This window comes from Lytechinus pictus, chromosome 8 (assembly GCF_037042905.1).
Source record: "Lytechinus pictus isolate F3 Inbred chromosome 8, Lp3.0, whole genome shotgun sequence".
In the NCBI taxonomy this organism is placed as follows: domain Eukaryota; kingdom Metazoa; phylum Echinodermata; class Echinoidea; order Temnopleuroida; family Toxopneustidae; genus Lytechinus; species Lytechinus pictus.
The window spans coordinates 40457812-40482820 of record NC_087252.1 but is presented as its reverse complement, the minus strand read 5'-3'; the positions used below and the strand labels follow the sequence as shown (position 1 = coordinate 40482820).

General features: G+C 37.4%; 1 protein-coding gene across 1 annotated transcript in view; it reads left to right on the top strand.

Moving 5' to 3' along the window:
• The window catches only part of LOC135155313 (uncharacterized), a 33244-nt gene extending 16755 nt beyond the window's left edge, over nucleotides 1–16489 (top strand). The window contains exons 5-9 of the mRNA XM_064104268.1: nucleotides 4696–5052; nucleotides 8466–8710; nucleotides 14125–14259; nucleotides 15645–15837; nucleotides 16416–16489. Coding sequence (XP_063960338.1) covers nucleotides 4696–5052; nucleotides 8466–8710; nucleotides 14125–14259; nucleotides 15645–15837; nucleotides 16416–16489 — 1004 coding nt within the window. The remainder of the gene's footprint in view (nucleotides 1–4695; nucleotides 5053–8465; nucleotides 8711–14124; nucleotides 14260–15644; nucleotides 15838–16415) is intronic.
• Nucleotides 16490–25009: the final 8520 nt, after the last annotated feature.

The window sequence follows — 25009 nt, the reverse complement described above, 5'->3', positions numbered from 1 at the left end:
AACGCCAAACTGTCCGGATTGTCTTTAACATCCATATGGAAATTCAAGTCTCCTACCAAAAGTATCTTTTGTGAAGTTACTTGTAGACTTTCAAGTAAGGAAGTAAACTCATCTAGGAAAACGGCTGGTCTGCTTCCCGTCCTCTTCCGGCTGTATGGAGGGCGGTATATGACCAGTAGGCGAATGACATGAGATGGCGAGTTAGGGGACGTAATACAAATGTCCATGTATTCAAAGGAATTCACTTGGTAGCACTGATGAAGCTTAAGATCAAAGCCCCGATGAGCAAGGATGCCAGCGCCACCGCCAGAGGTCCTAGAGCGTGGGACGTGATGGAATACATAGTTAGGAAGAGTCGCACCTATATTTGCAAGAGCACAATCATCACGTGAGGAATCAGTCAACCAAGTCTCTGTTAGAGCAAGAATATCTATCTTCTCACTAATCACAAAATCGCATATTGCCGTAGCACGTCCTCTCGCCTTCATCGATCTGGCATTCCAAACAGCCAGTTTCACAAATTGCCTATCCTTGTAATCTAAGGAATTTTTTGAAAGAGTCCTAGTTGTAGACATCCTTTGTTTATCTTTAGTTTGTTTATTCCTTTTGAACCATGTGTGTTCCTTTACCAAAGACCCATGTGGTGCATCAATATGGGCTAACTTTACCTGTGGTCGCTTTCTGATTCCCCCACGCTTACCCCGATGTGACAAATCCCCAAACCTTTCACATTCTTCCAGGTAGATTCAGGAAGTTTCTTGTTTGCAAGAGGGCTGTATTTTAAGTCCAAGAGTTCGCTAACAGTGTAAGTTAATCTTTTACCACTCATAGTGGTGGTTGGGCCAGGGTTCATCTCAATATCTCCACAAACCAAGAGCTGAGATCGGAACATGGCTGTTGAATTAGAATAGTAGTAAATTCCATGTCCGACATACTTCAGGTGTCAAAGTTCCATCATTGGTTTATACCTCTGGCCACCATTTCTATGTGCACATGAAGCACATAATGGTTCAAACGAAGTGTCAAAATTTGCAAAGGTCAATAACAAAACAAGATGGATAATCCCTATCCCCTCCATTGTATCTCTAATGCTGCTATTCAGGATCACTGGGCAGTCTTTTGGTGTATGCTCACCCAACAGAACCAGGACAAAAGCTTAATCTTCAGATTGATCCTTTGCAGCAGTACATGGAAAGGTGGTACATGGAGTTCAATATGTCTACCCATGTACTTTAAAACAAGAAGATGGTCGAAATATTCCAAGGCTAGAAACACTCAAATATAATGAAATTCTGGCATAAAATTTGTCCAGCTGCTTCCAGAAACACTATATAACAAGATACTAGTAGATAATTTGTAGATATGAAATAATAACACGTATATGACTTACTATTCTTACTCTTGTGAAAATTAATTTCTCCAATCGCATTGTACATAATGTATATTTGGCCTATGGCGGCCATTTTGAATGTCAAAATACAGCATTTATCACATAAATTGCATTCATATTTCGTTGAAAATTATGTTTTTTGCCAGTATTCCCTCGCTTATCTTAATAGTAGTAATATGCATTTTAGTACTCAACCTTGTGATTTTCTATTGTCCCCATTAACATTATACATAGTACTGTCAGGGCATTTGGTGGCTTTTGAATATTAAAATGCTTCATTTATTACATACATGACATAACAAATGATACATTTCCTTAGCAGTCATGTTTTCAACCCTTATTTCACTAAAAATCACAATGACTTGCATTTAGTGCTTACATTTGTGAAATTTAGTTGTCCCCATTCATATTGTACATAATATAGAATACAGGGGTCTATGGCGGCCATTTTGAAATTCTAGAAAATATATTTTTGTGAAATCTTTTTTTTTTTCAGAGTATTTCAATCCTGCAATACAAATACATACATTATATAACCTATGTGTGGTCAATTGTATGATTTTCATGGGTAATTTGCATATTTTGGCGGCCATATTGGATTTTGCCAATTTGCGGAAAATGCTCAAGGTTACACGAGTGGCATCACTCAGATTCGTAATCAGCACCCTCGAATTGACAAGAAACTGGCAATAAATATTGTAAATATGAAAAAACAAGGTTTGGTAAATTTCCTATGGGCCTATCCTGGACTACATTAACATATTTCTTCATTTAAATCATTTAAGTCCTAGCTCAAATGAGATACTCATGATAAATCCTATTTCATGAATTTATTTTCAGCCGAGGTCTCTGTTATAAGATATGGAAAAGAAGATCATCGGCGTATATCTTGGAATATCGATGACGATGAAGCTTGGATAGTATTTAAAGATGAATTACCACTACATCTTCCAGAAATGTTCTCTGCACTGGCTCCATTGTGTCATAAAGTGGAACATATTACCACTGGCTTTAAAGGTTATCTGGATAGTCATACGCATGGATCACAACCTTTCATTCCAATGAGATCTGTCATCGCCGTTTGCCTTTACCAAATCTTGTCTAATCTCCATGACTCATTACAGACCATCAGTAGGTGTTTTCCAAATGCAAAGAGTCTTGTGCTGGATTGCGAATTGGCATTATTTGAATCCGCTTCCAGACACCACTCTGGCATCCCGCTGTCTTCACTGAGAAGATTGGAATTACGTATCCTACGTTACCGCGATACTCTTGACAACCTCTTTCTCTTGCTTTCTTCTTTCTGTCAAAACATTGAATTCCTCACCGTCACAAGCTATAGAACTCTCAAATGGGAGAAGTCAAGGACAGCCATTACAGAATGTAAATTACCTAATCTGACTGATATCCATCTTGAATCTCGTTGGTCTGACGAGCACTATGCACTCCAAATGATAACAGACTTACTACACTTAGGTCGTACGATGAGTCCTAGTTTGAAATTTGTCAAAGTAAAAAGTGTAGAGCTAGGAGATGTAGTTATGAAGAGTGTTGAATGGTCCCGAACATCATCGGATTGCGGGTTGCAGATTCAAGGTGCGTCAGCTGAACAGCTACTACTCCCAGAAGAGTTACCAAGATACGCATTGCGAAAGTCAGCGGCTGTATCCATAATCGAGTTAGTCGATATTGCAACTAGTGAATTTAAAGAGGTTACTGTCCTTACACTCGTCAGTTGCAAGATTGATTTCGGTCAGTCTGAAAGTAAGTCCCTGCAAAGCCCGAAGGAACTTGGTACACTGCGGGAAATCAGGTTCGTTGGTTCAGAAAGCCCACTTTCCGAATCTGACAGGAACAAGCTTTCGGAGTTGTATCCTAATGTCAAAGTGACTGAAAAACAGGAGAGTCGGGAATCATCTGAAGAATCTCAGGAGGGTGCAGGGATACCTTCCAAGTTGGACAAAGCCTCCTCTCAATCCCTCAAGACCTCTGCCATAGGTGGATTGATATTGATTGTTATTCATCATGATTACCAGATAAATAGTGATTCAAATTTACCTTTTTGGAAATCATTAATATTTACAAGGTTTTATAAAATGTATAGAAAAGAGTTAAATCTTACAATAGGCATAATGGGGTTATTGGGAATTTACTTCTGCACACAGTGAATTTTTTGCAAGAGTTTCTTCATGCAAATTACGCATATTTATTGAGATAGGCTAAACTATTTCCCGTGCGCAATCTGATATTTCCTCATAAATACCATGATTCCGACGTTTCGTTAATATCTTCCCTTGTCTAAATAGATGATTAATTGTTGAAAGACAGGTAGATATAATTATTTATTACGTGCACTTAACGCATATCGGAAATAAACGAAATTCATAATCAATATTTAAAGGAAAGTAGTGTTCCTTTAAACTAACAGTTTATTATACACAGATTAACTTGCTGAGGAAAGGGTTGAATTTGATGAAGTTACAAGCTCACACAACCCTGAAAGTGGAGAAGAAGAATCAGGTTCTGTAGGAGTAGAGTAATCAGGAAATATTTTTGTGTGGTACACAAAAAAGTGAAACACTGAAAACTTCATCAAAATCGGATGTAAAATAAAAAGAAGTTATGACATTTTAAAGTTTTGCTTAATTTCACAAAACAGTTATACGCACATCCTGGTCGGTATGCAAATGAAGAGACTAATTACGTCATCCACTCACAATTTCTTTTGTATTATATTACATGAAATATGAAATATTCTAATTTTCTCCTCATTGCCAAGTGAAACAACGCTTGATTGCTTCATGAACATGAAGAACTAGCATTGCTTAAAACTATATGATTCAGTCAAGTTGGTCCTCATTGTGAAATGTGTATAAAATGAAATATTGTATAATTCAAACAATAAAAAAAATAAAGAAATAGTGAGTGACGTACATCATTGATCGTCTCATTTGCATGTCACTGAGTTGTGCATATCACTGTTTTGTGAAAGAAATAAGTGAAACTTTTTAAAAACATAACTTTCTGATTTTACATCCGATTTTGATGACATTTTCAGTGTTATTTTTTTTTATTTTCTCTATTTATTCAAATCAACATTTTTCTGTGGTTGACTTGACCTTTAAAAGTTGCCAAGTTGGAAATTTTTTTGTTCAAATACTATATTCCTCTTATCATTTACAACGGATATTTCAGAATGTCCCCCAGTCATGTCAGTGTTGAGCGACAATAATTTATCAGAATTTTGAAGTTAAAGTTTTGCAATAAAAATATAAATAAATATAAATATTTTTGATAATTTTCAGTACTTGATGAAGGAGATGTCGAAACAACCAAGAAGGTGTGCTGCAAGAGAATTGGAGCTGATGGTGGTAGACTGCGGCTAGAGTCCTTTGGGATTGAACTTGATATACCTCCTGGTGCAATCGACAGCAAAGAGCCACAAGAAATCTCTCTTCATGTCTTGACCGATACTCCTAATCTTGGTGACACCAAAGACGAGATGTCAGTCTGCTTTGGTGTACAGTGTCTAGCTCCTGATGACTTAGTCCTTAGGTTACCGGTGACTTACACAATACCTCATTGCGCTGTTGTAACATGGTACTCGAGTTTAACATGTTTAAAGGCAGTCTTGTACTCAGGAGAGGGGGAATACTCACCTCGTAAGAACTTTAACGTGCACGGCATACCTTATTGTTTTATATGTGTTTTATGGAGGGTTAAAATCTGTCACCCAGATGTTCAGATAATTACCTACATCCTTCGGAAAAATTGTCACATGAGTAGTTCTTGTCTGATCTGCATCCTGTAAAAGGAACAATACATGACCTTAGATCTCGTCATGTCGACATCATTTATGAGAGATGATTAAATGCTATGATCTTATGTCTTGTCATGAGTACATCTTGAGATACCTGCTAGTGCAAGTCTACATCTTTTAAAAGAAATGATCTGATGCCATCATCTTCGATATCGTCTTCAATTCTTTGAGGATATAATAGCATGCCAAGTTAATGAATCGAAGATTTTCTTATCTGATCATCTCTTCTCCCCCAGTATGTAGACATGAAGAGTTTGATCATGGTATGTGACCATATCTTCTACAGGATGTAGACACGGATTGATACGAGTTCATGTCATGCGATCATCTATCCTGCTGGATGCAGGGGCGTAACAGGGGTTGGTGGCCGGGGGGGGGGGGGGGCAAGAGCAAAAAAAGAAATTCCCGGTCGACATAGTCTGAACAGGATTTGTTATGATTGTGTTCGAGCATTAGGACGAAGCTCAATGCGTGATAAGTACAAAAAAGAGGGGACACAACAACACGCTTAAGCCCCGAGCGAGCGAAGCAAGCGATAAAAAAATCACCCTTTCATGATAATCTAACTTAGAGATTGATTTTTACATGGTATTCAGAAAATAACATCATATCTTTCATCTTCCTTCTCTTTTCTTTCCTCTCATCTTTTTTTTGGTTGTAGAACTTTTTTTTTTTTTTTTTTTTTTTTTGGGGGGGGGCAGCAGTGCGTTGCGGATCGCGTCCGGGGAAGTGCCGGCACCAGGATTTTTAACCTAGGGGGAGGCAAAAATAACATGGGGGGAGCAACACACGAAAGTTTTGCCTATTTCACAAAATCGAGCGAGAAGCATGAGCTTTTTTTCAATATAGGCCCTACTGATTTGAAAAGAGACCTGTTGATGCCTTGCTGTTTGCATTTGGTCATGAAGGTGATATCTTATCAAAGGAATAATGCGAGCGCGAAGCGCGAGCTGAGAATTTTTGATATCCTGAGATAATGACTTGACGTTCTATGCACTTTTTGTTATCATGAACTAGATGGCTATCTAACTAAAAAAATTGATGCAAGCGTGTAGCGCAAGCTGAAAATTTTGATTTATGAAAATTATGAATACGCAGGATGTGTATCTCGCTAAAACGAATAATTCTAATCGCGAGAAGCATATTGACTTGAACACTGGACTTTTAAGCATCATGTGAACAGATAATTTACTTATCTCAGTCAACAGTTACTGCGATTGAGCGCGTAGCGCGAGCGAAATTTTTGAGTTTTATGTTATGACCCGAAAGATTAATGTTGACAAAAATTGTTGGGAGCTAACAGTAAATGGATAAGAAAGTTTTACAATTTATAAAACGAAAAAGTTTTGATCGAGCACTTTGCAGCATTAGCAGGATGCTTATGACAACATTTATTATACATTTTTTTTTCAAAGTTTCCGGGGGGGGGTAGGGGGCAAGTTGGGGCATACTAACTGGGGCAAATGCCTCCCGTGCCTCCCTCTTGGTTGTGTCACTGGTCCGGGCGGAGCACTCGGAACCTCGTGATATTTTTTTAACATTGCAGATGGCCACTTTTTTATCAAGCCGCGGGTACATACACATAACTTCAACGCAGTTGCGAATAAACGAAGTATTTTGAGGCAGCACGACATAGCAAATGTGGCAAATGATTTGAAAATGAAATTCTCATTATTTGATACTAGCCTTGGAAATTTAGTAAAAGTAAACATTGAAAAGCTTTTTATGGTAAATCTATCCAGCGTAAAGCTGTACTGAGGCTAGGACATAGGGGATATAACTGGCCTTGGCTAAAAAAAATTGTGTACTGATTGCGACCACTATTCCATAAAATTTAGCAAGTTTATAATAGACGCCATCCACCTATCTTCTCGTTATTTATAGTTTTCAATCCTAGGCAGCCCGGTCGTTTTATTATATTATTTTCTTTTTATTTTAATGTCCCTTTTCTTCATTTTGATTTTCCAATTTAGCTTTTGGCTCTACCTTCATTTTCCGTTTCTTTTGCCTTTTTAAAATGTTTTCCCGTGTCATTGAGTCATATCTTTTAATTTTATATCACTCTCTTGCTAATCATGCTAATGTAGGATATTTTGTACTTTCTCTCCTTTTCTTCTTTCCTTCCTTTTCCCGCTTACCTTCCATTTTTCCTATTTGTGTTCTTTCATTTTGTCACGGCTTTTCATTTCCCTTTTCCCTTTCCATTTCCTTAACCCCCTTTTCTTTTTCCCCCTTTCTTTCCTTTTTTCTTTCTTTCTTTCTTTCTTTCTTTCTTTCTTTCTTTCTTTCTTTCTTTCTTTCTTTCTTTCTTTCTTTCTTTCTTTCTTTCTTTCTTTCTTTCTTTCTTTCTTTCTCCTTTCCCGTTTTTGTTTTATTTTCCCGGTGAAATCTGCCAGGGGGTGGGGAGCTTGCCCCCCCCCCCGCCTGTTATGCCATTGGCTGGATGTTGACATGACAAGATCCAAGATCATGTCATGTGAGCGTGTAGACATGTTGAGATAATAATCCGAATATCTGGGTGGCACTTTTAAGCTTCCGTATACAATTAAATTCAATAATTACAATACTTTGTGCGTGTGAAAAAAACAAAAAATATCAGTAACTGCTGCGAACATATTGTGTGACGCGTAAATTGAATTTCTTAACTTTAAACCCTAAAAGTTCATTTTGATAAGTTAGTCTTAATAAAATCGGAAATAGTGAAAAATGTTGGTAAGGGTTTAATAAAATCTATCAAAGAATAAGACAATAATGTTTAAAATGTTAAATTTATGACGTCATATCCAAGCAGTTTATCATGTAATATAAATCCCATAGCTCATTAATTCAATGGAAATGATAGGCATACACATATTTTAAGTAAAATATGATAAATGAATATATATATTTTTATAGATAAGGGGCTGTGAAATGATGTTTCTGATGAAAAAGCCACCTCAAAAAAATATATGTAAATAAAAAAAATCTGAGAAAATAGCGCTTTTGGGAATTCATATCACACGACGTAAATGGGGGAGCTTTTAGTCTGTGACGTCACAAAAAGGAAAGGTTTAATGTTATTCTTTGATGGATTTTTTATCAAACCCACACTAACTTTCAATCGACATTTTCTTTATTTTTTCTGCTTTTATCAAAACCAACTTACTATCAGGATGAACTTACCCTATAAGCGATTTCTTGTCCTTAATTCGCTTTCGCAAATATTATTTCCTTTCATCATATATTCCTTAACCGTTTCATTCTTTTCCAATGCAGATGCAGTTGTTAAAGAACGAAAAGTACTGTCAAGGTCTGGAATACCCAGCTGTAATATCATGAAGGACGTACTCGAACTCAAGATTGATCATTTTTCGTGGGCGAAGATTATGATCTGGATCAAGAGCTTATTCTTCCGCGGAAAGAGGATGTGCTTTTTGCCATTTAAACAGATGAACCTGCCCCTAGCTAAGACACCTGTTATATTACATGCACATATATTTGACGATGTGAAGGGGAACAAGGTTCATTCTATTCACCTTCTTCTTGAAGGCCAAGTCAACCCCCGAAAAGAATTGATTTTAACAAAATAAATAAAAAGAACCAAAGAAGCATAACACTGAAAACTTTTATCAAAATCGGATATGAAATATTAAAGGAAGTTATGGCATTGAAAAGTTTGTCTTATTTTTGACAAAACAGATAAATGCGCAACTCAGTGATATGCAAATGAGAGAGTTGATGATGTCCCTCACTATTTTATTTTTTTATTGTTTGAATTGTATATTATTTCAAATTTTACAGATTCTACAAGGACCATTACAAGGACAAGGACTGTTTAAACCACAAAATTTGGAAACAATGACAATAAATATGTTCAGGCAGGAATAAATCTTTGGTTCACATGACAATAGGAAGACAATTAAAATATTTTCTTAAAATTGAATACAAAATACATAGTGAGTGGATGGTGTCATTAGGCTCCCCATTTGCATACATACCAGGACGTTAATGTAACTTTATTGCGAATTTTTCCAACACCTGAATATGTCCTAACTTTTTTAATTCAACATCCGATTTTATGAAATGTTCAATTGTTTGATTTTTTATACAAAATGGGGTTGACTAGTCCTTTAACAGAAATTCAAAACCCTTTCGCTGATCAAGGCTTAGGCTAATCAGTCGGGTCGCGTGCGTGTGCAAAATCACTCGGGTTTTCGACTTTTGGCGATTTTTAGGATTTCGATTTTTTTCTAACGGTGTCTTCAATCGGACAAAACGCTGGGAAAATAAAATGAAATTGAAATTCGGTTGTCGTTTTAAGCCGGCAAGTGCCTTAAATAACATGTACTAGACTACTTTAACAAGCGAATCTTGACTACTGTTTCAACATAATCACATTCCACATATTCAACCTGTTTCTGTTTAATTTTGTGTACACTCCGTATCGTTATCTCCCATTAACTCCAAAATGTACTTTTCTCTCCGCACACTCGATTTTGATCGTGAGCTACTGAACTGAAGTTATTGGTCACAAGCACACGAACTTCTAAGGTCTACGGTATTCTCTTCTTCTAGAGGAATAAAACAATCGTTCGGGTATGATTCTCGCGCGCCAAAATTGCAAATCAGAGAGAATCATCAGACCAATATTCCAGTACATCATAATTCGTATACTTCGTTTCCAGTCTTAATACAGGTCTTATAATAGTCCGTACTCTTCCTCCAGAGAAATAAAAATCGCTGGCACTGTAAAAATTCGCATGACGAAAATGCAAATTATAATACCGTACTGAAAACTAGTCTAGATTAAACTCGGATTGGAAACATACAGCAAACAGAAGACACGGCTTCAGAGAGTGACGGGTAATACAAAAATCCTCAATATTATTTGTTATTCATGTTTTACATTGCATTGTCTATGCTCTCGCTCTCAAATTGATTCATGGGTGGAGCAGCCAGCACTGTAACGTTGGATCTTCCTCGGATCGACTAACGTTAGCTTGCTCCATGCTATCGATGCACTTCGTGTCCAACCGCGGCCGGGTCCCGCCATGGGGCCAGGCATGTCCGCATATGGGAATTTCAATTTCATTTTATTTTCCCAGCGTGTTTGTCCAATTGAGGACACCGTTAGAAAAAGAAATCGTATCGAAATCCAAAACAATCGACAAAAATCCAAAACCCGAGTTATTTCGCAACGCACGCGGCCCGACTGATTAGCCAAAGCCCTGATCAATGTCTTCAATTCGCTGTAACGAACCAGTTTAATATTAGGACTTATGTGTACTTCGACAACGACTTTTAAATTAAAGCTCGCTTTAAAATGAGTTGTCGGCCCAACGGATAGGTATTTCCCCGTACCTTCTAACTGCTAGTTTTAGACAGTACATTTTAATTCATACCACATCCTGTTGATTTATTTGAATATTCAGTTTTATCCTAGTCCGTTAATTGAGGGTAATAAATTTCTCTAATGCCCACAACCTATTGATTACATTTAGTGTAATGACGTTAACACATTTGGGATAGGGGAACAAACATTCGGTCGCATTCCAAAAGTCTGGTATGCAAAAAGAGTGGTGGATGTACAATTTTCCACACGGTGCCATGGATAAATTGTTGCAACATAACAGAATGTTGACAAATTTATTGAGTAAGATCTCATTTTGAAGCTAGAAACTATAGGCTAAGTATATTATTATAAATTATATCGATACGTACGGAGCCTTTAAAGTGCCATCGACTTGACGACTTGGCGAGATGCTTTATCATGTCGACATAATGACCTTATTATTTCGACATGGCGAAATACGTTATCCCACCAAGTCGACTTGTAAAAAGTTAAATGTCAACATGGCGAGATATTATATCTTGACAAGTTGACTTATAAAAAATTATAAGTCAACTTAACAAGATATTTGGAGTCTCGCCTGGCCTCGGACACTTGATATCTCGCCATGTTGACATAATAAGGTTATTATGTCGACATGGCAAGATAAAGTATCTCGCCAAGTCGTCAAGTCGATGGCACTTTAAAGGCTCCGTAAATTCAATATTTTTATATTTTTAGGCATGTTAAAAGCAGGGAACAACTAAATGTTATATAAATGTGACAATTTTGAAAATATGCAGGAATGAAATACATGTGTATGTCAGCTCTGATCTCCAACCTAATCAGTTAGTAACTGTAGAAATTTTGTTATTTATCTGATTTGTAAATTTAAATGTTAGTACAAAAGTTGTGCATCATTGCAACACACATTTCAATCCATGATGTAGTCATCTTTCCAAGCATATTAACAGTGACAGGCATTATTGGGGCAGAAATTTGAAATGAAATATTAATTAATTAGTGTAATCAATATGCATACAATAACATATAACTATTCGATTTTTGTTACAGATCTAATTATTGGTGTTACAATATTAAAACTGCAAAATACTAGGGTGATCTAATCTTGCATTAACTTTTGAAACCACTTTATGTGCAGCAGGTCCAATTTGAGAAAAACACATTTCAAAATATACATTTACATTGAAGTCTGTGTAATAATTAGCTGTCAATTATTCATTTTCAGGAAAAATAAAGGAAATTGAGACTTCATTTTTTTGTCATTATTTACAGAATGGTAATACCTATTACATCAAAAACTATTGTTGGGATCAGTTTTAAACTCTTCGGCAAATTGAACCACCTTATAACATGCAACCATTCAAAATTTCTAACGGTACTTCGTAACTGCAAAATATATATATTTTCATCAATTCATAATTTTTTGTCGCTTATCACTTTAGCACATTTTGAAAATGCTCATTAACCAAGAGCATTAGACCAAAATAGGCTTTAGAAATGAAATTTCAGGTGAGCTGATTTTTTTTTCAGGATAGGTCCTGGAATATGTTTAAAATAACATACTATAAGTGCTCATGTATCCTCATTGGGGGTGTTCCGTATTCCAAGATGGCTTCCAAAATGGCCGCCATTCATGAAAATTGGTAAGTCAAAAAACAATGGTTTCCAAAAATTAATAAATGGCTGCTGATACGTAAAACCCCCCTAAAACTTTTTATAATATCAACCTAGAAAATACGACTCTGGTATCTAAAAATGGTTTAAAGGGCCAAATAATTCTTAAGGACAAGTTAAAGGACAGTCAGTGGTCCAGTAGGTCAAAAAAATCAACATGGATTCACACAGTGACTCTTGTTATTCATCGTGCTTCAACATCAATTTCACCATCGCTATCATTGTGAACTTTAATTAAAGAATCTTCGCCAACCAACGTGGATTTTATCTGAATTCAATACAGGACTATCATAGCTTTGGATTATAATCATAACTGACATTCAAGAGATGTAAGATCATCATTATTTTTGTATTTTTTAGTGTATTCATTAAATTTTTCCTGTATTAAAAGAAAAGGAAATCAAATTTAAAACTAAATTTTAATTGTTATTTGTTGCAGTATCGTAACAGGCTCTAGTCTACTTCAGTTCCGAAAACTGTTCTCCCAGCGAGCCCTGCTATTATTAATACCCGGCTAAGCTAGGCTACCTATTCGGTGGACAGAGCTTTTTGAGGAATTACTTCCTGCTGGTACCCATTTACCTCACCTGGGTCGAGTGCAGCACAATGTGGATGAATTCCTTACAGAAGGAAATTACGCCATGGTTGGAATTTGAACCCACGACCCTCTTTTTCAAAGTTCGGAGACTAATCCACTGGGCCACGACGCTTCTCGTCCCTTGAAGATGACTTGGCGCTGATCAATTATAACAGATTCCAATAATGAAGAAAACTCGGTCACAAAGATGTCATATGAATTTCTGTTTCTTGACAATGAGGGGGCCTATATATGGCCAGCGTCCTAAACGCAACCGAAGATAAGATGCGAACATAAATGTCCATAATAATGCTTAAAAGACGTCAATTTCTCTGAGGTGACTTCAGCGATTCCCAAAGATTAACGATAGACTATACATATCCCACCTCTACGATAATAGCGATGTTAATGTACGACATTTAAGTCTGGGAAAGTAGTTGTGATATCACTGTTATCATGTGCGTCGCCTCTTAACTAAGACTGTGTTACAATAAGGAGGTCTGACTTTTAAAATATCAAATCACAGATCATCGTTGTCTTATTGTTCATGGATCGGGCATTCAAGCGTGACTATTTTTTTAATTCTTTTTCTTTATCAATTGTTTTAAAATAGTTATTAAAAAAACCTCAATATTAAGATGAATTTGAAAGTGGAATTAAAAACTGATAGAATGCCATGACACCAGGACGGGGGGGGGGGGGGAGCAGGGGTCTTTTTGGGGGGTGGTGTTTTTAATGCACATGGCTTCCTTTAAAATCTTATTTTTCTACTCTGGCTTGGTAGATTCGTTTTTGTACACCACTTCACACCGAGAGGTCAAAGCAGTATCTGCCTATTTTAAAACCTGCCAAGCTCATCTGCTAATCACGATACTTGGAATATTCATAGCATTTATTTTACGACAACCGAGTAGGAGGAGGGATCTACTAAACGCGTGTGAAATGCGTACATCATGTACATCACGTGATTAAAAAAACATTTCACCTACTAGTAAATTTTCTTTCCAATACCCTACCACTATACAAGTAGTAGTTCTGTGGTCCTAGTGATAATCCAAACGTAAATCTTTGTATTTGATATCCTTGCCAAATTCTCTATTGGCTCTGTTTAGATACTGGACACTATAAAATACACTTTTTAATTCCGTGTTTGAAACTTACTTCGAATATATTTTTGATGGTGGTATTAATTGTCAATAACAGATGTAAGAAGATCTTGAATCTACTTATCATGATCATGATGTTGTATGAATATACCCGATATTGCCTTTCATGTCATGTTAGTGATATATTCACCATATATATATTCTGTTTCTGTGTTTCTTTGGTAGCAAGAGGTGGAAGAGAAGGAAAAGATACAAGGCCTCATTCCTGCTCATATCTATTTACCTGTCCTCGTACAGAAGGCAGAAGTTGATCTTGAAATGAGATGTTATGTGAAGAAAAAGCTAATTGGAGACATTGCTGTAAGTTTAGTAATAAGTTAAAATATTTTGATTACTAATTGTGTTTCTGAGGTGGGGGTTCGAACATTTGTTGTAATGCGTGGTAATGTTTTATTCTGTATCATTTTTTAAATAAAAATTCAAACTTAACAATATATCAAAATTTAGCTTTCGATTTCTGCCCAACTCAAGTTTCAATTTACAAAATTAAGATACTATCATTTCGCGTACATCAGTTATAAGGATATTGTTATATAAAAGTGTAAGATATCACCGTTTTACTGTATTTTTTTTTAAAAGCCCATATAAAATTAGGAGCCCTTCTTTTTTTGGCTGCTGAACATCTACATTATCTAGGGCCAGTTCAATATAAAAAATGTTTATCGTCTGTAAGTTTTGCCCGGTAGTTAAAATATACATGAGACTGCACATACACGTTCCAACTTTGGACCCTTATGATTAATGACTGTGTGTATGTGTGTTTGTTATTTAGCTAAATTACATTTTAAAAAAATGACAAGGATATCAGGGGGGAGGGGGGCTGATACAACGCACTCCCCACTAAACTAAACAGCGGGGTTGCATCCCACATGCCCCTGCCGAAAAAAAGAACATTGTTTGGATGGCATTAAAAAAAAATCCTTACATAAGGTGTCCGTGTGTATGTGTGATGAGCATGGAATAAATCTCAATAAGCATGATAACGCTTCTTTCGCGAAAAGTTTTTTAATATTTCTTCGCTCGCTAAGCTCGCTCACTAAGCTTTTTCGCAATACCTAACACAAGGATGTTTAGCAAGAGAACAATAAAAACACTGGTGTAAGAATACGGTTACAGGACAGGGTAGTCACCCCCACTCACCCCTCTCTAAATTCTTTTAGCGCACCTTGAGGTCATCTTGATGATCACCAAACTCGTTAAAATGTAACAAAACCAGATTTTTATTTTATTTTTATATGCTCCTTGCTAATATTCTTCAAAGGACAAGTCTACCCCAACAAAAGTCCATTTGAATAAAAAGAGAAAAACCGACAAGCATAACACTGAAAATTTCATCAAAAAGGGAAAAAATGGTTCAGTAAAGTTGGTCCTCAATGTCAAATCAGTAAAAGTTTGTGTAAGTCAAATAAAAAAAAAATAGTAAATGACGGACATCGTCGAAACTATTATTTGCAGGTCACTGAGTTGTGCATATTTTTTTTTTTTTTTTTTTTAACCAATACGCAAAATTTTAGAATATCATAACTTTTTTATTTTACATCTGATTTTAAAGAAGTTGCTTTTTTCTTTTTTGATTCAAAACTTTTTTTTTTTCTTCGGTGGACTTGAACTTTAAAAAGACTACACGCTAAACACAAAAACAAAAATCGTAATAATCTCAGAAATGACAATACTATTCTCTACAGGTCGTATCATTCGACAACCTTACGAATTTGACCAGGATTTGTGTGGGCTTTGAATTGGATCTTGGTAATCATTCTGATATTGTTGCAGTATCAATTACAGCAGGACAAACCAAGAAACTGGAGGTCAAATGTTTATTCCAGTTAGACTTTCCCATTCCTCAGAAATTAGAAAAGGATTCGCCACTAGATTCAGGTAACAGCTGCAAATATGAGCAAACATTATTAATTTCCAAGCACATCCTTTTCCCCAAGACAATCACTGACTATGATACAGCCATAATAATAATGAAAAATTATTATATAAATGAGAATGTTAAAAATGGAAAGCATGTCTAAGTCAACGATATCATGTTTTGTGTAATCTTGGATGTAGGTGAATTAGTTAGTTGATTTCATCCGGAATGTAATGTGAAGTTTCAAATAGATTTATTTCAATTTCAACTTCAAAATCATGAGCAAGATTGAACATACTTTATATATAATCGTCATGTATACTAAATTTTCACTTACAAACCATTGCTTTTAGCCCTATTTAAATGTGATAAAGTAAATAATAGCTTTAAATAGCCACTTTTGCATTCATGGCTTGCAAGGAAAATGTTATCATAATGAGCAAAAATGGAAAATTCACCTTTGTTATATTCTAACTTATATAAATGTATTTTAATGAATAATTAACCTTTGGAAATGAAATGTTGGATTGAATTGAACTACGTGTACAGTACAATGAAATAAAGGATGTCATAATTACTTTTGCCGTGTTTTTTGTAGCAATAGAGCACAGTGCATCAAGCTCACAGACGCAGCAGACATCAATTCAAAGAAGAGAGGGGACCATAGAGTAAGTTACGATCATTTAATATACTTCTAATAGTTTAATCATTGCTGATTCTGATTGCACAGCATGTTGAGATATCCAAATTGTACCACCAGTACTACTAAGAAGGGGGAATGTTATGCTCTTTGTGTTCTTGTAAATTAAAATGAAAAGGGAAGCAATCAAAGTAATTCATAGCTTACGGAAGAGCCTTAATTTTATGTACTACTTTCCAGTTTAGATGGCAACAATAAAAACACCAGCAAGACCCGTTAAAACATTTTCGGAGTTAAAAATTTGAAGATTGCATGACGCAATTGAAGAAAAAGTTCACTCAGACAAGAAAGATGATTTTAAATAAGAAGAGACAATCTCACAAGCATAGAGCAAACAATTTCATTAAAAAGTGTAAAATAAGAAAGTTAGGACAATACATACAATTGCCTAATTTCACAAAATAGTTATAATGCTCACACTGGTCGGTATGTAAATTAGGAAACTGCTCACTATTTCTCTTGTATTTCATTATAGGAGAAAAATATTTCTTACACCCCACCCCCCCCCCCGTTCTCACGTGAAACAGTATTTTGTCCTCCCTGGGCATGTGGTATACCATTGTTTTAACATTTTATGGTTCAGTCAAGTTGGTTCTTATTGTGAAAACCTTAGAAATTGAAATATTGTACAATTCACATAATACAAAAAAAACAGTGAATTAGCGATATCATCAACTCTCATTTGCATGTCACTGATTTGTGCATATTACTCTTTTGTGAAAAATAAGCGAAACGTGAAAATTACATCACTTTCTCATTTCACAGGTGTTTCTGGTTAGATTTATATCGTTATGCTTGTTTTTAATTTTCTCTAAATGCCCTAACAACGAACAAACTGAAGTTTTTCGACATGATCTCATAGGAGTGAAATCGCATGAATGACTAAAAAGTTAGAGCAAAAAAAAATAGAACAGAAAGAGAAAAAAGACGCTAAGCGGCGAGCTGTGATTGACTGTCAAGGTACACAATTTAGGCTTAGTACCAGCCATGAATTGAAATGGGGGAACCTTGAGCATGTGCAAGTGAATAAAACTCCTTGCTCAATTGTTCTTCTCTACTGACTCAAATCAACATTTTTTTCGGATTGATTTGACTTTTAAGAAGTGAAATGGAGGGGATCAGGACAACTACGCCCAGGACAATTAACCCCAGGGACAACTACCCCCGAACAAATACTCCCCGAGAACAATCCCCCCCGGACAATTACCCCCTGAGGACAATTACACCCCAAGGACAATTAACCCCGGACAATTACCCCCCGGACAATTACCCCCCGGACAATAACCCCCGGACAACTACACCAGGACAATTACCCCCGGACAACTACCTACCGGAAAATTACCCCCGAGGACAATTAACCCCCGGACAATTACTCCCAAGGACAATTACCCCCTTGACAATAACCCCCAGAAAATCCCCCTTCTCTCCAGCATCAATGTTAGAATTAACCGGGGCCCATTGTAATATTTAGTCGGTGGTACAATCATCATCACACCAACACATGCTCAATCACCATCACACCCTCACATGCTCCATCATCATCACACCCTCACATGCTCAATCATCATCACACCCTCACATGCTCAATCATCATCACACCCTCACGTGCTCAATCATTATCACACCGACACATGCTCCATCATCATCACACCCTCACATGCTCAATCATCATCACACCCTCACGTGCTCAATCACCATCACACCCTCACGTGCTCAATCATTATCACACCGACACATGCTCGATCATTATCACACCCTCACGTGCTCAATCATCATCACACCAACACATGCTCGATCATTATCACACCCTCACGTGCTCAATCATAATCACACCAACACATGTTCGATCATTATCACACCCTCACGTGCTCAATCATCATCACACCCTCACATGCTCCATCATCATCACACCCACACATGTTCAATCATCATCACACACTCAATTATCATCACACCCACACATGCTCAATCATTATCACACCGACACACGCTCAATCATCACCACACCCTCACGTGCTCAATCATCATCACATCATCACATGCTCAATCATCATCACACCCTCACATGCTCAATCATTATCACACCCTCACATGCTCAATCATCATCACACCCTACACATGCTCAACCATCATCACACCCACACATGCTCAATGATCATCACACCTACACATGCTCAATGATCATCACACCATACACATGCTCAATCATCATCACACACTACACATGCTCAATCATCATCACACCCACACACGCTCAATCATCATCACGCCCTCACATGCTCAATCATCATCACACACTACACATGCTCAATCATCATCACACCCACACATGCTCAATCATCATCACACCCTCACATGCTCAATCATCATCACACCCTCACATGCTCAGTCATCATCACACCCACACACGCTCAATCATCATCATCACACCCACACATGCTCAATCTTCATCACATCCACACACGCGTTCAATCATCATCACACCTACACAGGCTCAATCATCATCACACCCTCATATGCTCCATCATCATCACACCCTCACATGCTCAATCATCATCACACCCTCACATGCTCAATCATCATCACACACTACACAGGCTCAATCATCATCACATCATCACATGCTCAATCATAATCACACCCTCGCATGCTCAATCATCATCACACACTACACATGCTCAATCACCATTACACCCACACATGCTCAATCATCATCACACCCCCACATGCTCAATCATCATCACACCCTCACATGCTCAATCACCATTACACCCACACAAGCTCAATCATCATCACACACTACACATGCTCAATCACCATTACACCCACACATGCTCAATCATCATCACACCCTACACATGCTCAATCATCATCACACCCTCACATGCGCAATCATCATCACAACCACACTTGCTCAATCATCATCACACCCTCACATGCTCAATCATCATCACACCCACACTTGCTCAATCATTATCACACCCTCACATGCTCAATCATCATCATACCCACACATGCTCAATCACCATCACACCCACACTTCACTAACACCGCACACACGTTCAATCATCATCACACCTCACACTCGCTCTATGGCATCATACCCACACACCATTAACACCTCACACTCGCTCTATCGCATCATACCCACACACCATTAACACCGCACACACGTTCAATCATCATCACACCTCACACTCGCTCTATCACCATCACACCCACACACCATTAACACCGCACACACGTTCAATCATCATCACACCTCACACTTGCTCTATCACCATTACACCCACACACCATTAACACTGCACTAACGTTCAATCATCATTACACCTCACACTCGCTCTATCGCATCATACCCACACACGATTAACATCGCACTCACGTTCAATAATCATCACACCTCACACTCGCTCTATCACCAACACACTCACACACCATTAACACCGCACACACGTTCAATCATCATCACACCTCACACTCGCTCTATCGCATCATACCAACACACCATTAACACCTCACACACGTTCAATCATCATTACACCTCACACTCGCTCTATAACCATTACACCCACACACCATTAACACCGCACACACGTTCAATCATCATCACACCCACACTTGCTCAATCATCATCTCACCCTCACATGCTCAATCATCATCACACCCACACTTGCTCAATCATTATCACACCCTAACATGCTCAATCATCATCATACCCACACATGCTCAATCATCATCACACCCACACATGCTCAATCATCATGACACCCACACTTCATTAACACCGCACACACGTTCAATTATCATCACACCGCACACTCGCTCTATCGCATCATACGCACACACCATTAACACCTAACACATGTTCAATCATCATCACACCTCACACTCGCTCTATGGCATCATACCCACACACCATTAACACCGCACACACGTTCAATCATCATCACACCTCACACTCGCTCTATCAAATCATACCCACACACCATTATCACCTCACACGTTCAATCAAAAACACACCTCACACTCACTCTATCGCATCATACTCACACACCATTAACACCTAACATACGTTAAATCATCATCACACCTCACACTCGCTCTATCACCATTACACCCACACATGCTCAATCATCATCACACCCACACTTGCTCAATCATCATCACACCCTCACATGCTCAATCATCATTACACCCTCACATGCTCAATCATCATCACACACTACACATGCTCAATCATCATCACACCCACACACGCTCAATCATCATCACACCCACACATGCTCAATCATCATCACACCCACACTTGCTCAATCATTATCACACCGACACACGCTCAATCATCATCACACCCTCACTTGCTCAATCATCATCACACCCTCACATGCTCAATCATCATCACACCCACACTTGCTCAATCATTATCACACCCTAACATGCTCAATCATCATCACACCTCACACTCGCTCTATCACCATCACACCCACACACCATTAACACCGCACAAACGTTCAATCATCATTACACCTCACACTCGCTCTATCGCATCACACCCACACACCATTAACACCTAACACATGTTCAATCATCATCACACCTCACACTCGCTCTATCGCATCACACCGCACACCATTAACACTGCACACACGTTCAATCATCATCACACCTCACACTCGCTCTACAGCATCATACCCACACACCATTAACACCGCACACACGTTCAATCATCATCACACCTCACACTCGCTCTATCACCATTACACCCACACACCATTAACACTGCACACACGTTCAATCATCATTACACCTCACACTCGCTCTATCGCATCATACCCACACACCATTAACACCGCACTCACGTTCAATCATCATCACACCTCACACTCGCTCTATCACCATTACACCCACATACCATTAACACCGCACAAACGTTCAATCATCATTACACCTCACACTCGCTCTATCGCATCACACCCACACACCCACACACCATTAACACCTAACACATGTTCAATCATCATCACACCTCACACTCGCTCTATCGCATCACACCGCACACCATTAACACTGCACACACGTTCAATCATCATCACACCTCACACTCGCTCTACAGCATCATACCCACACACCATTAACACCCCACTCACGTTCAATCATCATCACACCTCACTCTCGCTCTATCACCATTACACCCACACACCATTAACACTGCACACACGTTCAATCATCATTACACCTCACACTCGCTCTATCGCATCATACCCACACACCATTAACACCGCACTCACGTTCAATCATCATCACACCTCACACTCGCTCTATCACCATTACACCCACACACCATTAACACTGCACACACGTTCAATCATCATTACACCTCATACTCGCGCTATCGCATCACACCCACACACCATTAACACCTCACACACGTTCAATCATCATTACACCCCCACTCCATTAACACCTCATACACGTTTAATAATCATTACAGCTCACATTCGCTCTCACACCCACACACCATTAACACCTCACACACGTTCAATCATCATCACACCTCACACTCGCTCTATTGCATCACACCCGCGCACCATTAACACCTCACGCACGTTCAATCATCATCAATATAAACAAAATAGATAGAATCACTTTTTGTAGATTCCGCTGTGGAAATCATCGGCTTCCTATTGTCTGAGGAAGATATGAAAATCGTAAAAGAAACATGAGGCTTTGTAGATTATGCAGCCTTCAATCAATTGATGAATTCCACTATCCAGTATTTTTTTTTGCTAAAGAAAAAGAGTTTCATCTTAAAACATATCATTAATTGTGAAAAAACAGACATCCGTATCATGCTTCGTTCTAAATACGTGACTGTATGTCATGCTCGAAATTCAATATTTTGAGCTGTTAATGAATAGTAGTATAACAGCCAATGATATGCTGATGCCATTACTTGCCTTCTGTTCGACATAATATGTAGGCTATGTTAATTATACGTTTAAAAGCTGTTTTTTAAGCTTATTTATTAATTTATTTATTAAACAATATTTCAATAGGGTGCCCTTTCAGCAAAAGCTGGTATCAAAAGGGGCCCTAAAAGCATAAAAACAAGACATGTATAATGAAAATACATTACTCTTTGGGGATAGGAGAACCATTCAAGTTTTTTAAATAACTGATCAGACGGGGTGAGGACGTTTGCTTTGAGTATTATTCTGGCAGCACGTTTCTGAAGTTTTATTATTTGATTTGTTTGTGTGATAAATCTTAAACCCCATACCTCACAACAATAGTCAATTTGACTTTGGATTAAACAGTTATAGATTAGTTTTGCCATGGTTACATCAATGAATGGATTAGCTCTTTTCAGTATGGCGAGAGCAGCACATACTTTTTTACTAACGTGTTCTACATGATCATGCCAAAGAAGTGTATCGTCTATTATGACACCTAAACACTTAGTGGAGTGAACCTTATTTATAAATTTACCATCAAACGTGATAGAAATATCTTAATCTGAATTATTATATTTGTTCATTCTTTGTCTTGATCCCAGAATCATCATATTTGTCTTTTCAACATTGAGAATTAACTTATTTAATTTTAACCATTGGTTTAAAGCATTTACATCTTCTTGTAAAGCCAATTTCATACAATCTATATCGGATCCTGGTAAAAATAATGTTGTGTCGTCGGCATACATTGTAACTTGACCATTCTTTATTACATTCGGCAGGTCGTTAATTAGTACAAGAAAGAGTAGCGGACCTAATATGGATCCTTGTGGTACTTCGATAGACACACTTTCTTTCTCAGAAATAGATTTGTTATATTGAACACATTGCAATCTCATGTTGAGATACGAGTTAAACCATCTAAGTGTTTTATCGGAACAGCAAATACGCTGGAGCTTATTTAGCAGTACATTCGTGTTAACAGAGTCAAACGCACGTCTAAGATCAATAAAAACAGCGCACACAAGCTGACCATTGTCTATTGCTTTAGACCAGTGATCCGTCATTGAAGCTAAAGCGGCTGCGGTTGAGTGACCCGGTCGGAAACCGAATTGTACTTTACTCAAGATTGACTTTTTGGTGAGATAATCGTAAAATTGTTGATGGGCAAGTCTTTCAATTATTTTGCTTATCGTGGGGAGAATTGAAATTGGGCGATAGTTACTTAAATTTGAAGTGTCACCTTTTTTATAAATGGGTAAGACTTTTGCGCATTTCCATTCATCATGGTAGGTGCTCTCCAAAAAGGATTGATTCATGAAATTTGTAATGTAAGGTAGAACAGTTTGAATTGAAATATTTAACGGTTTCGCTCCGATGCCATCCAAACCGCACGCTTTAGATTTTTTTAACAAATTGAAAACCTCCTTTACCGTATCTTCATTTACGGGTGAGAAATTAAACGTATCTTCTGGTGGTATTGAATTACACGCTATGTTATCATTCTGGTTATTACAGTGTATATCATTACTAGTTGTATTTATATTGATAACATAATTATTAAAAGCACAAGCAATTTCCATTTCGTCTTCAACCATCTCGCCTTCTATATTAAACTGGTTTGGTAATTTCTGTTGACTTTTTGGAATTAGGTTTCTGAGACATTTCCACATATTTTTGGGATTATTTCTGTTCAATTTGATTTCATTCGTAATGTACGAACGCTTTTCATTTCTTTTTCATCAATGTATTAACTTCGTTACTTACTTTTTTGAATTCAGTCCAAGTACTCTCCGTTTTTGTTTTAATTGCTTTGACATGAAGGAGATCCCTTTTTGTCATAATTATTCTGATGTCAGATGTTATCCATTGCAGGCTTTCATTACGTACTCTTATCAACTTGATAGGTGCAATTTTATCTATGATGTTTTGGTATAATTCTTTCCAGGCATTCCAACTGCAATTCACAGTCGTTGGATCTAAACAATCATCAAAGTTTACATTAAGAAATTCTTCATTAAAATTGTTTGGGGTAACATTTTTGAAAGACCGTATTTGTAATGTTCTCCCAGCTTTTCTGACCTTGGTATGCTTGCATCTTATAGCAAATACCATAAAGTGATCACTTATAGAGGTGATGACTGTACCTTTACATAATATATTAACAGGGTTTGTAGTAAATATCTGATCAATTATTGTGCTAGACGTATTTGTAACTCGGGTCGGTAAGTTTATTATCTGTTTTAGATTGTATGGATCCATGACCCTTTTAATTTTATTTCTTAAGCTGTTTCTAGCATTAATTGAGTAATCACAGTTTGTGTCGCCAAGAATAAACACTTCTCGATTGTTGTTCACTGGGGAACAATGCAATCTTTCTAATATTATTATTTATTTATTATTTCCGTTTTATTTCAGCAGGGTAGCCCTTTCAGTTACAAAACTGCTCTACAAAGGGGCCTGGCACAATAAAAAACAAATACATATAAATAACAACTTTACACACAAAAAACTCAAAACTTAATACTTAATACT